Source organism: Leuciscus leuciscus (genome assembly GCF_965113295.1).
Source record: "Leuciscus leuciscus genome assembly, chromosome: 14".
NCBI classification, from domain to species: domain Eukaryota; kingdom Metazoa; phylum Chordata; class Actinopteri; order Cypriniformes; family Leuciscidae; genus Leuciscus; species Leuciscus leuciscus.
The window spans coordinates 1,666,988-1,684,487 of NC_138738.1; the positions used below are offsets into that span (position 1 = coordinate 1,666,988).

General features: G+C 37.7%; 1 protein-coding gene across 4 annotated transcripts in view; it reads left to right on the forward strand.

Annotated features, from left to right (window-relative positions):
• kif5ab (kinesin family member 5A, b) overlaps positions 1 to 17,500 on the forward strand; it is a 54,190-nt gene that overhangs the window by 21,850 nt on the left and 14,840 nt on the right. For all 4 annotated transcript variants that reach the window (XM_082136364.1, XM_082136365.1, XM_082136367.1 and 1 more), the window contains exons 6-15: positions 1,316 to 1,371; positions 2,140 to 2,227; positions 3,918 to 4,042; positions 4,978 to 5,082; positions 6,679 to 6,827; positions 7,370 to 7,518; positions 8,893 to 9,044; positions 11,340 to 11,408; positions 14,426 to 14,632; positions 17,274 to 17,420. In XM_082136364.1, coding sequence (XP_081992490.1) covers positions 1,316 to 1,371; positions 2,140 to 2,227; positions 3,918 to 4,042; positions 4,978 to 5,082; positions 6,679 to 6,827; positions 7,370 to 7,518; positions 8,893 to 9,044; positions 11,340 to 11,408; positions 14,426 to 14,632; positions 17,274 to 17,420 — 1,247 coding nt within the window. The remainder of the gene's footprint in view (positions 1 to 1,315; positions 1,372 to 2,139; positions 2,228 to 3,917; positions 4,043 to 4,977; positions 5,083 to 6,678; positions 6,828 to 7,369; positions 7,519 to 8,892; positions 9,045 to 11,339; positions 11,409 to 14,425; positions 14,633 to 17,273; positions 17,421 to 17,500) is intronic.

The following is a 17,500-nucleotide window of genomic DNA, read 5'->3' on the forward strand; positions in this document are numbered from 1 at the left end:
AGAGGGAGAGAGAGAGAGAGAGAGAGGAGAGAGAGAGAGAGAGAGAGATGAGTAATGAAACAGATAGAGATCGACAGGCGCTGAGAAGATGAAATATGAAGCGAGATGACGTCAGTCTCGCTGTATCTATATTTGATTAAAAAGAAACTGACGTTCACATATGCGGTTTTATATCTGCCTCGACTCGAATGAAGCTTCTCTCTCGCACGCGTGTGTGTGTGTGTGTGTGTGTGTGTGTGTTAGTCTGATTAGAGACGCGTCTGTCTCAAAGGCTTGTTACTGTCATCATAAACTCAAGGCCGTTCTGTGGATGTGCATGTGCTCATTAAAGGAATAATTCAGCTAAAAATGAGCAGATTCTGTCATCATTTACTCGCCCTCGTGTCACTGCAGACCCAGACGTCTGTGGAACACAAGAGGAGATGTTTAGCAGAAAGCTCATGCTCTCACTCTTAGGAAAAAAAAAGGCTAAATGGGGTTCTAGACTCAATTTTAAAGAAACCTTTTTGCCAAAAATGTTCTATGTAGGGAGAAATGTCTCGTGATATCACAATTCTCTAGTGATAAAGTATGTTTACGAGCTGCTTAATTCATAAAATGAGATCAAAATTAAACAAATGTGTTAAAAACAAAATTGATGAATTAAAACGAAATGCATAGAATGATCTAAAAAAAAACTAAATATCAAACTCTGATGGAAACATTTAAGCTTATATATAGAAACTTTTCTTCTAAGAGTGATGCAATAAATTAAGAAACACCATAAAAGCATCATAAAAATATCAAAACGGTAGTTCATACAAAACCTGCACTGTATATTACACATCTTCTGAAGTTATGAGAGATTCGTGAGTGAAACACACTGAAATGCAAGACTATTTTAATGATTTGCATGGTGTGTTTTTGAGCTTGAAGGTACGAATCCTCATCATGCTGAACATTGTTTGTGTTCCACAAAAGAAATGCACCGAAAAAAATTGGTTTAGGAACAATTTTCTCTATTAATTACAAAGAAACAGCCAGTAACACATTGAAACTTTGAAGTAGAAAGACTGAAATCGGATTATCTTGTAAAACATGCTCTTTGATTTCAGTGTAAATTTGCATGGGTTTGGAACAGCTGAATTATCTTTGTTCTTTCTCCCTCATCCTCTCTCTCTCTCTCTCTCTCTCTCTCTCTCTCTCCCTCTCTTTCCCTCATCCTCCTCTCTCTCTCTCTCTCCCTCATCCTCCTCTCTCTCTCTCCCTCATCCTTCTCTCTCTCTCTCTCCCTCATCCTCCTCTCTCTCTCTCTCTCTCTCTCTCTCTCTCACAGTGAGTAAGACAAACCTGTCTGTGCACGAGGACAAGAACCGAGTTCCCTATGTGAAGGTGAGCCGATTCTCTCTGTCGAGATGCAGGAACCGTGAACATCACTGATGTTTGAGCAATCAAATCTTCCTTCATCTTCTCAAATAAATGAGATCATTATTACACTATGAAAACTCTCAGAACTCAAAACTGAAAATATATAATAAATACACTAAATAAAACTGATATAGGCACTATTTTCACTCAGAAATTGCTGTTAAATTTCACAAACAACTACAAAGAAAGGGCAAGTAACTCATTGAATAAAATAAAAAAGTATTTTATTTTCATGCTCTAATTATCAGTTTTATTTACAATTAAAAAATGTATAGATAGATATTATTTCCCTTCATATGATATTTCATATCATATATTGTTATATTGTCACATATCATATCATAGATGATATAATAATATATATGATACAGTATTATATCTACAATATGATATATTTTATATTATTTATAAATATATTCATATTTTATATAATATTCATATAGCTTATCGTATCGTTGCATATTGCATCATATCATATATCATATAAAATATAAAGTAGTGTGTAGTATCATAATATTGTATCATATATCATATATTGTGTCATCATGTCATATATCATAACATCTGGTATTGTTAGATAAAGACGTGCCAATAAGTTTCGTCTTACAATGTGTGTGTGTGTGTGTGTGTGTGTGTGTGTGTGTGTGTGTGTGTGTGTGTGTGTGTGTGTGTGTGTGTGTGTGTGTGTGTGTGTGTGTGTGTGTGTGTGTGTGTGTGTGTGTGTGTGTACAGGGTTGTACTGAACGTTTTGTTTCCAGCCCTGATGAAGTGATGGATGTTATTGACGAGGGAAAAGCCAATCGTCACGTCGCTGTTACAAGTCAGTATCTCTAAGCCACACTTTCAGAATAACCCCAGGATTACTGCACATCACAGAGCATTGCTGAAACTGTGTAGAGATGTTTACGAACACACTATAAAGTCCCAGCTATCAGGGAACGTTCTGCAAAGGTTCTCTCAAAGTTACGAACAAACGTTCTTTCAGTAAGGGATAATGTACATCCAGCCGGTTGTTCCCTTCAGGCTGATGCAAGACCCCTCGCGTCGGGATCCTCATCATCCTGTCGGGGGGTTTGTTCTGAGAACACACACACACACACACACACACACACACACACACACACACACACACACACACACACACACACACAGAGACACACACACACACACACACAGAGACACACACACACACACACACACACACACACACACACACACAGAGACACACACACACACACACACACACACACACACAGAGACACACACACACACACACACACACACACACACACAGAGACACACACACACACACACACACACACACAGAGACACACACACACACACACACACACACACAGAGACACACAGAGACACACACACACACACAGAGACACACACACACACACACACACACACACACACACACACACAGAGACAAACACAGACATACACACCCCTGAAGGGGTTTATTCTGAGATAACAACCGGTTGGATGTACATTATCACGCTTATTACACGCCTATTTGCCACATCAGTAAATAATTAGACACGAAATATTGATATGAGTTGATATATTTGATTAGGTGTTTAAGCGTAAAGCTTCCGCGGAGAGAGCAGTTTCAGCGGCGAGATCAAACTAGACGGACATTTAAGAGATACGGTATACAGTCATAACACTTATTACACAGCATTTCAACACATAAATAATTATGGAGATATTGATTTCAGATTAAACTGTTTTAAAATCGTACCTGTTTGTATCTCATAATCCAACAGTGAACAAAACAATAGTCACAAAATGGCCGCCGCCGCGTTTTTATGAAACGAGAGAGAGCGAGTCCATAATACTGGATGCCATAATTAAATAACTGTACACAAAATATTGATTCAACTGAGTTTTAATACTTTATTAGCTCACCAAACGCAAAACTTCCACGAAGAAAAGCCGTTCCTAGCGCTGGTGACTACAGCTTTCCTGTAGCTCTAACAGTAGAGCGCTGGTGCTTGCAACGCCAAGGTCATGGGTTCGATTCCCAGGGAAAGAAAGAACTGATAAGAATGTTATTGTGTAGCTTGAAATGCAATGTAAGGCACTTTGGATAAAAGCATCTGCCAAATGCATACATGTAAATGTTGTAACCCGGATGAGCCTGCGTTTGTTATCTGGGAATAACATACCGCTGGATGGTGCTATTGACCAATCAGAATCAAGTATTCCACAGAGCCGTGTAATAAGTAACATTAATAGAATAGAATGTTCGTTCAAAATTATCTGGTCCTTAAAATGTTAGCACAAAAATGTTGCTAATACATCATTCTTGGAACACTTGAAAATGTAACATTTTTTAAATGTAACTACTTACTCGGAACATTCCAAGAATATTCAAAAGTAACATTCCCATAATGTTTGAAGAATGATCAAATGGAATGTTCCCTAAATGTTCAAGAAAAAACGGATGTTTTGAACATTGAAGACATGTTGTTTGTGACTGGTGTGATGTTGTGTGTCAGATATGAATGAACACAGTTCCAGGAGTCACAGCATATTCCTCATCAGCATCAAACAGGAGCACGTGGAGACGGAGCAGAAACTCTGTGGGAAACTCTACCTGGTGGATCTGGCCGGCAGCGAGAAGGTGCTTTCATAGCCTCGTGAGAGTGTGTGTCCTCCTGCAGGACAGAAATACATCTCATTAATGTCTCAAACGTTACTCCTAGAGTGAGATTAAATGGAGAAAAGATCTCATTAATCCCGCATGTGTCTCTCAGCTAAAGAGTCTTTATGTCTCCTGAGAACTTTTAGGAGAAACATCTGAGAACTCTGTTCAATAAAATAAAGTGCAATACACACTTGTTTAACATGCACTGAAAAAATCTGATGTAGAAACAATTTTCACGTAGAAAATTCCTAGTAAATTTCACAATTAATCACAAAGAAACACATTTAACTAAATATGAAATTTTGAAGTAGAAAGACAAAGTTTTTTTTTTTTTTTTTTTTGTAAAACATACTCCAGTAATCTTTGATTTATTTACAACTTTGAAAAGTCATTTTTAGTGTATTATTCCCTTATTCAAATTCTCTTGAATAATTATATATATATATATATAGTCTCTTCTGCTCATCAAGGCTGCATTTATTTGATCAAAAATACAGTAAAAATTTTTACAAATATTACAGTATTATTACAATAACTGTTTTCTATGTGAATATATAGTAAAGTGTAATTTATTCCTGTGATCAAAGCTGAATATTCAGCATCATTACTCCAGTCTTCAGTGTCACATGATCCTTCACAAATCACTCTAATATGATGATTTGATGCTCAAGAAACATTTATGATTATTATCAGTGTTGTTTCTTCATATTTTATGGAAACTGTGATACATTTTATTCGTCAGGATTCTTTGATGAATAGAAAGTTCAAAAGAACAGCATTTATTTGAAATAGAATATTTTGTCACATTATAAATGTCTTTACTGTCACTTTTAATGCAGTCGTATTGAATAATAACGATTCATTTCTTCATACTGACCCCAGACATTTGAAGTGTAGTGTTATTTTTCCAGGTGAGTAAGACGGGAGCGGAGGGATCGGTCCTGGATGAAGCCAAGAACATCAACAAGTCTCTGTCAGCGCTGGGAAACGTCATCTCAGCTCTGGCCGAAGGCACCGTGAGTCACAGCATCTGCATATCAAACCAATGCCTTGCGCTTTCCTTCAGAGGAACTGATCGATGGATAGAAGGGGAAATATCATGAATATATGACTTTTCCCGTGTTTAAGTGCTATTATTGAGTCCCTGTTGCTTCTACCAACCCAGAAAACATGAAAAGTGAAACCCAGTAACTGTGTTCTGGTGAGCCTTTCTCTGCAAGCATGTCAGAAAATAAGCCGATCTATGAAGAGGATCTTATTATAATATTACCGGCCCTTAATCTGCACGTTTACACACACCAGCCGACATTTGGATTCGCAAGCGAGTCTGGCTATCACCAGACCAAGCTCAGTCCTTTAAGATTGAACATTAGTCTGGAGAGTCTGCTCTGTATTTTATTCTGCACAAGAGGCGCGATCAACGGGTATAGTTCAAATGACTCCGTACGCAATTGGATAGTCCTTCAACCAATCAGACCAACGATCCGGAGTGACGTACTTTGTAGAGCGACGCAAAAAAAAACATGAAAGTGAGTGGTATTTACACCCACTCGAGCGACTTGTTTGCTAAACTAAAGAAGCCTAACTAACAAACATTTGTTTGTTAAAATGAATTGGATTGGATTAAACCCACCAATAGCGCGCCTGGTGGATAAGCCAGTTTGTGATTGGTCCTCGTAGATTTAACGGAAGCAGGATAGTAGAATGTACGGGGAGAAATCAAATCAGATCGGGCTGGGTTTACCCAGTCTAACAACAGTGACCAGTTCTAACGCAACAGTTTGAGCAAAGCATGCCATTTCTAGCTCATTTGCATTTAAAGCTGCCGTCGGCAACATTTTTTTGATCATATTCAGTGTAATCGACACTATAATCCGACAGAACAACATAAATAAGGTGGTTTTAGAAAAAAACCCGAGCTTCTAACTCCACCTGGAGCGTGTTATTTGTTTTGCAAAAATCCAGCGCTCCCGCTTCATCAGGTCCAATCAGCGCAGGGGTGTGTGAGATCTGACTGTCAATCACAGGTCGTGCACACGCCACAGATCCCCCCTCACTCGCGCACGTTAATATCACATGCACACGCCACGCCTGAAGTTCGCCTGGAGATTGCATGAAGCGTGATGGCGGAGAGAAAATCTACTAACAAGCTTCCAATTCCTCGGTTATTGCTATCTATGGATAGATTAGCCAGGGCAGCCTACCTCCGAGTCCATGGTGTTGATAGATGCTGAAGAGACGGACGCGTTCACAGAAAATCAGGTACACACGCACCGTGACGCACTGACGAGCACGACCTCGATGGGAGGGTGCTCGCTGGTAGTGGGGAGGGGCATGAGAGTTGTAAACATTCAAAATTTTGGCTAATCGACCCAATCTGCCAGACTTGCCGACGGCAGCTTTAAAGGGACACACATTCAAAAACGGCAAATATTTGCTCATACCCAAAAAGTGGCAAATTTGACCAGCTGTAATAAGTGATTATATTTTGAGCTGAAATTTCACAGACACACTCTGGGGACACCATAGATTTATATTACATCTTGTGAAAAGGGACATAATATGTCAGCTTTAACCCATTTAAGCTCAGTAAGTTCTCTCTGTCGGTGCAGAAGACTCACGTGCCGTACCGGGACAGTAAGATGACGCGGATCCTTCAGGATTCTCTGGGTGGAAACTGCAGGACCACCATGTTCATCTGCTGCTCACCTTCAGCCTTCAACGACGCCGAGACCAAATCCACTCTGATGTTCGGACAACGGTAACACACACTCTAAAAACACTGGGTTAAAAACAACCCAACAAAGAGCTGGGTAAATATAGGACAGAACACATGTTGGGTTAATTTTACCCAGTTTATTTAACCCAGCATAATGGGTTGATTTAACCCATTTTTATTTTTACTATAGTTCTAGCTTTTTGCTTTTTTTTTTACTTCATACATGAATTAATGTTTTCGGATTAACTTAAACTCGTGTAGGTGACCCGAATCGACGATGGGTTGATGCCCCTGTATGTTGCTTTGGATAAAATTAAATGATATACAGAACAATAATGAATTTTTATATATAAAAAATAACAATTTGACGGAGCTGCACTGCTCTCTCCTCAAGAGGTCGCAAAAAGCCTGCGATAAATAACTCAACCCCTGGGTTGTTACTTCTGACCCAGGATCTGGGTTACACAAAAACTACCCAAACACTGAAAAAAATAACCCCAAAAATTTACCCAAAAGGCTCAACCCAGGTTTTGGGTAGAAAAAATAACCCAAGATTTTTTAGAGTGACACTCCTTCTCTCTCAGCGCAAAGACCATCAGGAACACGGCGTCGGTGAACCTGGAGCTGACAGCAGAACAGTGGAAGAGGAAATATGAGAAAGAGAAGGAGAAGAACAAGAACCTGAAGGAGAACATCCAGAGGCTGGAGGCGGAGCTTAACCGCGGGCGTGACGGTGAGAACACACACACACACACCTGATTTCTCTACGAGACCGTGATTGATTTGGACTGGTAACATGGTGGTATATTCATCAGACATATTTATCATAGTAATGCATGGGGTTTGATAAAATCATAGTTTTAAATAAGTAAAAATAATTAAAAAATATATATTTAAAAAGTCTATTTATTTGATAATATTGATATATTTACAATACTGGCGTGACTAAATATATGAAGAGTTCAGATGCAAAAGCCTCTAAGTGCCATCTGAAATTTTCATCTAGAATGATCATTTTTATCAAGCTCGTACATTTAAGTTCAGTAATTTCACTTAAATGGCAATGAAAATTATCTATTAATTGTCATTTAAGTGAAATTACTGAACTTAAATATACGAGCTTGATAAAAATTTTCATTCAAGAAGAAAATTTCAGATGGCACTTAGAGGCTTTTGCATCTGAACTCTTCATATATTACCCTTTAAAAAGTTATAAGTTTATTATAGTACATTTTGTAACAAAACAAAACATGCTGACATGCACCATGGTAAAATCAGTTTTAAATCAATTAAAACATTTAAATATTTGTGTGATCATATTGGTATATTTTAATAAAATTAAATAAATTAATCGTACATTTAATTTGGTAAAATCAGTTTTAAATATAAAAAATATATATATTTTTTATTTAAATATTTGTTTGATCATATTGATTTTTTAAAAAATAATTGTAATATAAATAATTAAATAATGAATTAATAATTTATTTTAATTGAATCAAACTAAATCAATTAATTTTAATAGATAAAACAAAGATTATTGAAGCATGTTTTACCTGCAAGTACTATTTCAGTTTTTTACTTAGAAGTTTAATGTGTTACTTGCCGTTTCTTTGTTATTATTTACTAGCAATTTCTGAGTAAAAATCGTTTTAAAGTAAATCACAATATTTTTTTCAGTCTATTGGAGAATATTGCCAAAGTATGCTTACTTTGTAATGATTTTAAATAAGACACAGCAATTTTATTTTTTCTTTGGACATTTACCGTGGCAGTACCATGGTACTCTTGGAAGTACCTTTGAGTATCATGTAAATATCTGACATTCATTCGCTAAAGCATCTGCTAAATGAATAAATGTTACACCATTTATTAGTTTGTACCATGGTATCACCCCAGTAATGAGAAAAAAGTACAAAAAAAGTATTAAAATGTACCAGTGTACTTCCACATTAGAAGTAAGTAGTGTAAGGGTTACTAAAGTAAAACTGTAGTGAAATGAAGACAAAATGACAGAATGTTTCTAAAAGCTTAAGAGGAGGGTCCTGTAAACTTGTATTATAGTTTTACTGTAGTACGAGTACATAATGGTGTGATTGTGCTTCAGGAGAGTGTGTGTCAGCACTGGATCTCATGGCTGAGGAGTCTGATGTCAGTGAAGACAACCAGAGCATCAGTGTGTGTGTGTTAATCCCAGAGGAACACAAGCTCAAATATGAGGAAGAGATACGCAAACTCTACAAACAACTGGACGACAAGGTGCGAGCAGAACACACATACACACTCACAGACACACAAACTCACAAACAAACAATCTCACAGACACACAAACACACAATCTCACAGACACACAATCTCACAGACACACAATCTCACAGACACACAATCTCACAGACACACAAACACACAATCTCACAGACACACAAACACACAATCTCACAGACACACAATCTCACAGACACACAAACACACAATCTCACAGACACACAATCTCACAGACACACAAACACACAATCTCACAGACACACAATCTCACAGACACACAAACACACAATCTCACAGACACACAATCTCACAGACACACAAACACACAATCTCACAGACACACAAACACACAATCTCACAGACACACAATCTCACAGACACACAAACACACAATCTCACAGACACACAATCTCACAGACACACAAACACACAATCTCACAGACACACAAACACACAATCTCACAGACACACAATCTCACAGACACACAATCTCACAGACACACAATCTCACAGACACAAACACACAATCTCACAGACACACAATCTCACAGACACAAAAAAACACTCACAGACACAAAAAAACACTCACAGACACACAAACACACAATCTCACAGACACACAAACACACAATCTCACAGACACACAATCTCACAGACACACAATCTCACAGACACACAATCTCACAGACACACAATCTCACAGACACAAACACACAATCTCACAGACACACAATCTCACAGACACAAAAAAACACTCACAGACACAAAAAAACACTCTCAGACAAACAAACATACACTCATAGTCACACAAACTGACAGACACACAAACACAGACACACGAACTGACAGACACACAAACACAGACACACAAACAAACTCACAAACTCATAGACACAAACTCACAGACAGACAAACTGAAACTCACAAACACACAGACTCACAAACACACAAACTCACAGACATACAAACTGAAACTCACAAACACACAGACTCACAAACACACAAACTCACAGACAGACAAACTGAAACTCACAAACACACAGACTCACAAACACACAAACTCACAGACATACAAACACACAAACACACAGACACACAAACTCACAGACACACAAACTCACAAACACACAAACTCACAGACATACAAACTCGCAAACACACAAACACACAAACTCACAGACATACAAACACACAAACACACAAACTCACAGACATACAAACACACAAACACACAAACTCACAAACTCACAGACATACAAACTCGCAAACACACAAACACACAAACTCACAGACATACAAACACACAAACACACAAACACACAAACTCACAAACTCACAGACATACAAACTCGCAAACACACAAACACACAAACACACAATCTCACAGACACACAAACACACAATCTCACAGACACACAATCTCACAGACACACAAACACACAATCTCACAGACACACAAACACACAATCTCACAGACACACAATCTCACAGACACACAATCTCACAGACACACAATCTCACAGACACAAACACACAATCTCACAGACACACAATCTCACAGACACAAAAAAACACTCACAGACACAAAAAAACACTCTCAGACAAACAAACATACACTCATAGTCACACAAACTGACAGACACACAAACACAGACACACGAACTGACAGACACACAAACACAGACACACAAACAAACTCACAAACTCATAGACACAAACTCACAGACAGACAAACTGAAACTCACAAACACACAGACTCACAAACACACAAACTCACAGACAGACAAACTGAAACTCACAAACACACAGACTCACAAACACACAAACTCACAGACAGACAAACTGAAACTCACAAACACACAGACTCACAAACACACAAACTCACAGACATACAAACACACAAACACACAAACTCACAGACATACAAACACACAAACACACAGACACACAAACTCACAGACACACAAACTCACAAACACACAAACTCACAGACATACAAACTCGCAAACACACAAACACACAAACTCACAGACATACAAACACACAAACACACAAACTCACAGACATACAAACACACAAACACACAAACTCACAAACTCACAGACATACAAACTCGCAAACACACAAACACACAAACACACAAACTCACAGACATACAAACACACAAACACACAAACTCACAAAAAAGAAAAAACACAAACATAAACAAAAAACACACAAACCCACACAGCCTGTAGTCAATGCATGGAAAAATTGGCTTTCTGACTGATTTTTCTCTCTCTCTGACAGGATGATGAGATTAATTTACAGTGTCAGCTGGTGGAAAAACTGAAGGAGCAAATGCTGGATCAAGAAGAGGTTAAAAACATTTGCTGAATTCAAAATTGCTATTCCTGTCACATCGTTATATGGCAAAAATAGAGCAGCATTCAGCCACTGTTTGCACTGAAATACTGGCATACTGCATTCTGTACATAATGTGCTACATACTGTGGTTACACTTTATTTCGATAGTCCACTTTAGACATTCTACTAACTAGAAGCAATTTTGCAACTACATGTCAACTAGCTGAGTATTAGTAGATTGTCTGCTTAATATCTGCTGACACTTTATTATGATGCTCCCCAAAATACATTATACTGACTATTGCTGCGTCCCCATCCGCCTACTTATACTATGCCCTGTTTTTGTGAAAAACAAACAAACATACTTTTAAGTCTGTAGCAGAATAATTGGCAAGCTTTGGGACAAAATACTTCGTCACAATTGCATAAATAGTAGTATTTAGTATGTGGATGTTATGTTCAGAGAACATTCAAAAGTAACGTTCAGAGAACATTCAATAGTAACGTTCAGAGAACATTCAAAAGTAACGTTCAGAGAACATTCAAAAGTAACGTTCAGAGAACATTCAAAAGTAACATTCAAAGAACATTCAAAAGTAACGTTCAGAGAACATTCAAAAGTAACGTTCAGAGAACATTCAAAAGTAACATTCAGAGAACATTCAAAAGTAACGTTCAGAGAACATTCAAAAGTAACGTTCAGAGAACATTCAAAAGTAACGTTCAGAGAACATTCAAAAGTAACATTCAGAGAACATTCAAAAGTAACAATCAGAGAACATTCTAAAGTAACAATCAGAGAACATTCAAAAGTAACATGTTCAGAGAACATTCAAAAGTAACGTTCAGAGAACATTCAAAAGTAACGTTCAGAGAACATTCAAAAGTAACAATCAGAGAACATTCTAAAATAACAATCAGAGAACATTCTAAAATAACAATCAGAGAACATTCAAAAGTAACGTTCAGAGAACATTCAAAAGTAACAATCAGAGAACATTCAAAAGTAACATTCAAAGAACATTCAAAAGTAACGTTCAGAGAACATTCAAAAGTAACGTTCAGAGAACATTCAAAAGTAACATTCAGAGAACATTCAAAAGTAACGTTCAGAGAACATTCAAAAGTAACGTTCAGAGAACATTCAAAAGTAACATTCAGAGAACATTCAAAAGTAACAATCAGAGAACATTCTAAAGTAACAATCAGAGAACATTCAAAAGTAACATGTTCAGAGAACATTCAAAAGTAACGTTCAGAGAACATTCAAAAGTAACGTTCAGAGAACATTAAAAAGTAACAATCAGAGAACATTCTAAAATAACAATCAGAGAACATTCTAAAATAACAATCAGAGAACATTCAAAAGTAACGTTCAGAGAACATTCAAAAGTAACAATCAGAGAACATTCAAAAGTAACTTTCAGAGAACATTCAAAAGTAACATGTTCCGAGAACATTCAAAAGAAACGTTCAGAGAACATTCAAAAATAACAATCAGAGAACATTCAAAGGTAACATTCAGAGAACATTCTAAAGTAACATTCAGAGAACCAGAACATTCAAAAGTAACGTTCAGAGAACATTCTAATGTAACATGTTAAGAAAACATTCAAAAGAAACGTTCAGAGAACATTCAAAAATAACAATCAGAGAACATTCAAAGGTAACATTCAGAGAACATTCTAAAGTAACATTCAGAGAACCAGAACATTCAAAAGTAACGTTCAGAGAACATTCTAATGTAACATGTTAAGAAAACATTCAAAAGTAACGATCAGAGAACATTCAAAAGTAACATGTTAAGAGAACATTCAAAAGTAACGTTCAGAGAACATTCAAAAGTAACGATCAGAGAACATTCAAAAGTAACATGTTAAGAGAACATTCAAAAGTAACGTTCAGAGAATATTCAAAAGTAACGTTCAGAGAACATTCAAAAGTAACGTTCAGAGAACATTCTAAAGTAACAATCAGAGAACATTCAAAAGTAACAATCAGAGAACATTCAAAAGTAACGTTCAGAGAACATTCTAAAGTAACAATCAGAGAACATTCAAAAGTAACGTTCAGAGAACATTCTAAAGTAACAATCAGAGAACATTCAAAAGTAACAATCAGAGAACATTCTAAAGTAACAATCAGAGAACATTCAAAAGTAACAATCAGAGAACATTCAAAAGTAACGTTCAGAGAACATTCTAAAGTAACAATCAGAGAACATTCAAAAGTAACATGTTCCGAGAACATTCAAAAGAAACGTTCAGAGAACATTCAAAAATAACAATCAGAGAACATTCAAAGGTAACATTCAGAGAACATTCTAAAGTAACATTCAGAGAACCAGAACATTCAAAAGTAACGATCAGAGAACATTCAAAAGTAACATGTTAAGAGAACATTCAAAAGTAACGTTCAGAGAATATTCAAAAGTAACGTTCAGAGAACATTCAAAAGTAACGTTCAGAGAACATTCTAAAGTAACAATCAGAGAACATTCAAAAGTAACAATCAGAGAACATTCAAAAGTAACGTTCAGAGAACATTCTAAAGTAACAATCAGAGAACATTCCAAAATAACAATCAGAGAACATTCAAAAGTAACGTTCAGAGAACATTCTAAAGTAACAATCAGAGAACATTCAAAAGTAACGTTCAGAGAACATTCTAAAGTAACAATCAGAGAACATTCAAAAGTAACAATCAGAGAACATTAGCAAAAAAAATTTTGTTAGCAGAGCAGAGCGAGCGTTCTATTAATGTTACTGGAAGAACCTTGCCAGAACGTTGTCCAAAGCTCTGAGAACGTTCCCTGTTAGCTGAGCTTGGATATTCCCAAAATGCCCACTGCATAAAGATGTGAATCATAAAGATAAAACAGCATAGAGAATGATTTCAGTCTTGTGTAAAATAGGTCAGCAGAACAAACTCTCTTTTCTTGCTGTGTGTGTGTGTGTGTGTGTGTGTGTGTGTGTGTGTGTGTGTGTGTGTGTGTGTGTGTGTGTGTGTGTGTGTGTGTGTGTGTGCAGCTGCTGGCCTCGTCGCATGGGGACCGTGAGCGTGTGCAGTGTGAGCTGACTCGACTGCAGGCTGAGAGTGAGAGTTCGAAGGCCGAGGTGAAGGAGGTTCTGCAGGCGCTGGAGGAACTTGCTCTGAACTACGACATGAAGATTCAGGAGAATGAAGACATGAGCGTTCAGAACCGACAACTCAACGAGGAGCTGTCGCACAAAACCGTACGACAAACACTGCAAACACAATCTCTTAAAACTAATCTCTGAAGGCCCGTTCACACTAAGGGGCCCTATTTAACGATCTAAGCGCATGGTCTAAAGCACTAAGACTTAGCAAGCGTACTTAGATCGTGTCTGAATCCACTTTTGCTAGTTTAACGACAGGGACAATGGTCGGCGCTCCCGGCGCATGGTCTAAAAGGGTCGTCCCTTTTCTCTTAATGAGTAATGGGTGTGTTTTATCTCTATTCTCTTAATGAGTAATGGGTGTGTTTTATCTCTGTTCTATTAATGAGTAATGGGTGCGTTTTTTCTCTGTTCTCTTAATGAGTAATGAGTGTGTTTTGGACGTAACGTGAAATAAACCAATCAGAGTCTCATTTCCAATTCCCTATAAAAGCCAGTTGCGCTCGCGCCATGGCGGATTCGCTATTTACATTTACACAAATACTGAACGCTTCTCTAGCGAGGAAACGGATCTGCTTGTGTGCGAAGATCTACGGGACAAGCCGGATTCTCCATATCTTTATGTACACAATAAAAATCTTTTACATTGTAATAATTTTATTTAAATATTTAGCATGTGCGTGTGTGCTGCTGTTGCGCGTGTCCCTGTGTGTGTAATAAGCAGAGAGTGTGTGTGTGTGTGTAATAAGCAGAGTGTACGCGCGTTGTGGACCCGCTTATAGGCGCATATTACTAACATGCTTTTTAAATAAATACGGCGTCATTGACTTTTTTCAACCAGGTTTCAGTTGGTCAATGGCTCAGTCTATTTCACTTCCTCAAAATAGCAATGCACCAACAATGCGCCTGAACACACACCTCGTTCTCAGACCAGCAGCCCATGGGCCACAGATGGGCACAAATACATTTGCTATTTAAACAAGCGGCACAATGCAGCACCAGGAAAGTGTGTTTCGCTAGTTTCAGCCTGACGCAGTTTTCATTTTCACGCCCTGCACCACGCTGAAACTAGCGAAACACACTTTCCTGGTGCTGCATTGTGCCGGTTGTGTGATAGGACCCTAAAAAACGATAACTACAGTATATTAGCGTCCACACCAGTAGACTGCAGTTTGTCGTCTGTCTCTTTAAATGCTCGAGTTCTGAAAGCAGGATGGATTCTGATTGGCTGTCAATGTTTTTATCGTTCATCAGCTGGAAAAAATCATTCTGAATGTGCCTTTATTGTTATAGTTGTGATGTGGACTTTGATATTCTTTTATATTTAGAGCGATTTTTAGACCTACATCTTTAATGTTATCATTACAGTTATCATCCTTAGTGTGAACGGGCCTTTAATCAGTATTGAAAACAACAATAGTCTTGTTTTCTTGCAAAATTATCTAATCATAAAATTATCAATACTCTGGCCTGTTTCTCAAATACACACTACCATTCAAAAGTTTGGGATTTAAAAAAAGAAATTAATACTTTTATTCAGGAAGGATGAATTAAATTGATCAAAAGTGATATTTGTAATGTTACAAAAGATTCTATTTCAAATAAATGCTGTCATTTTGAAAAAAATCTGTTTTAACACTGATCATAATCATAAATGTTTCTTGAGCATCATATTAGAATGATTTGTGAAGGATCATGTGACACTGAAGACTGGAGTAATGATGCTGAACATTCAGCTTTGATCACAGGAATAAATTACACTTTACTCTATATTCACATAGAAAACATATAATTTATATATTTAATAATATTTCACAATTTTTACTGTATTTTTGATCAAATAAATGCAGCCTTGTTGAACAGAAGAGACTTTTCTAAAATATTTTAAAATTCTAATTATTCCACACTTTTGAACAGTAGTGTATAAAGACAGCCTCGGCATCTCAGTTTTCTCCTTTAGTTTACAGATTTATCGGTGCACAAGAATAAGCTGCTAAACGTTGTTTCTCTAGATCTATAGTTCAAATGACAGATTTTATCTACTCAAACTCAATTCAAATTATTTTATTCTTGCTGCTTTGATGCATAGAGTTAATTGAGCCATAAAAGTAGGAGCTCTAGAGCACAAGATAAACATCAGCTGTAATGTTATGTATAAATTATGTAATTATATCGCCAGTGATCCAGTATCTTTAGTCTACTTACACACACACACACTAACCCGACCTCTAAACCTACCCATCACACACACACACACACACACACACACACACACACTAACCCAACCCCTAAACCTACCCATCACACACACTAACCCGACCCCTAAACCTACCCATCACACACACACACACACACTAACCCGACCTCTAAACCTACCCATCACACACACACACACACACACACACACACACACACACACACACACACACACACACTAACCCAACCCTACCCATCACACACACTAACCCGACCCCTAAACCTACCCATCACACACACACACACACACTAACCCGACCTCTAAACCTACCCATCACACACACACACACACACACACACACACACACACACACACACACACACACACACACACACTAACCCAACCCCTAAACCTACCCATCACACACACACACACACACACACACACACACACACACACTAACCCGACCCCTAAACCTACCCATCACACACACACAGTGAATGTTTATATTTCGGATGTAATTCTCTGTCTTCCTCTCAGTCGGATCTCATGTGTTTGGAGGCGGAGTTTTCCCGGCTGCAGGAAGTGAGCGTCCAGCACAGGAAACGCATCACTGAGGTGTTGAACACCCTCATGAAGGATCTCAACGACTTCAGCCTCATACTGGGAGACGGTGACCTCAGACTGGTGAGCGAGTGTGTGAACCAACGCATGAGGTTTTCTGAATTAAAGGTGCAGTGTTTAAGTTTTAGCGGCATCTAGTGGTG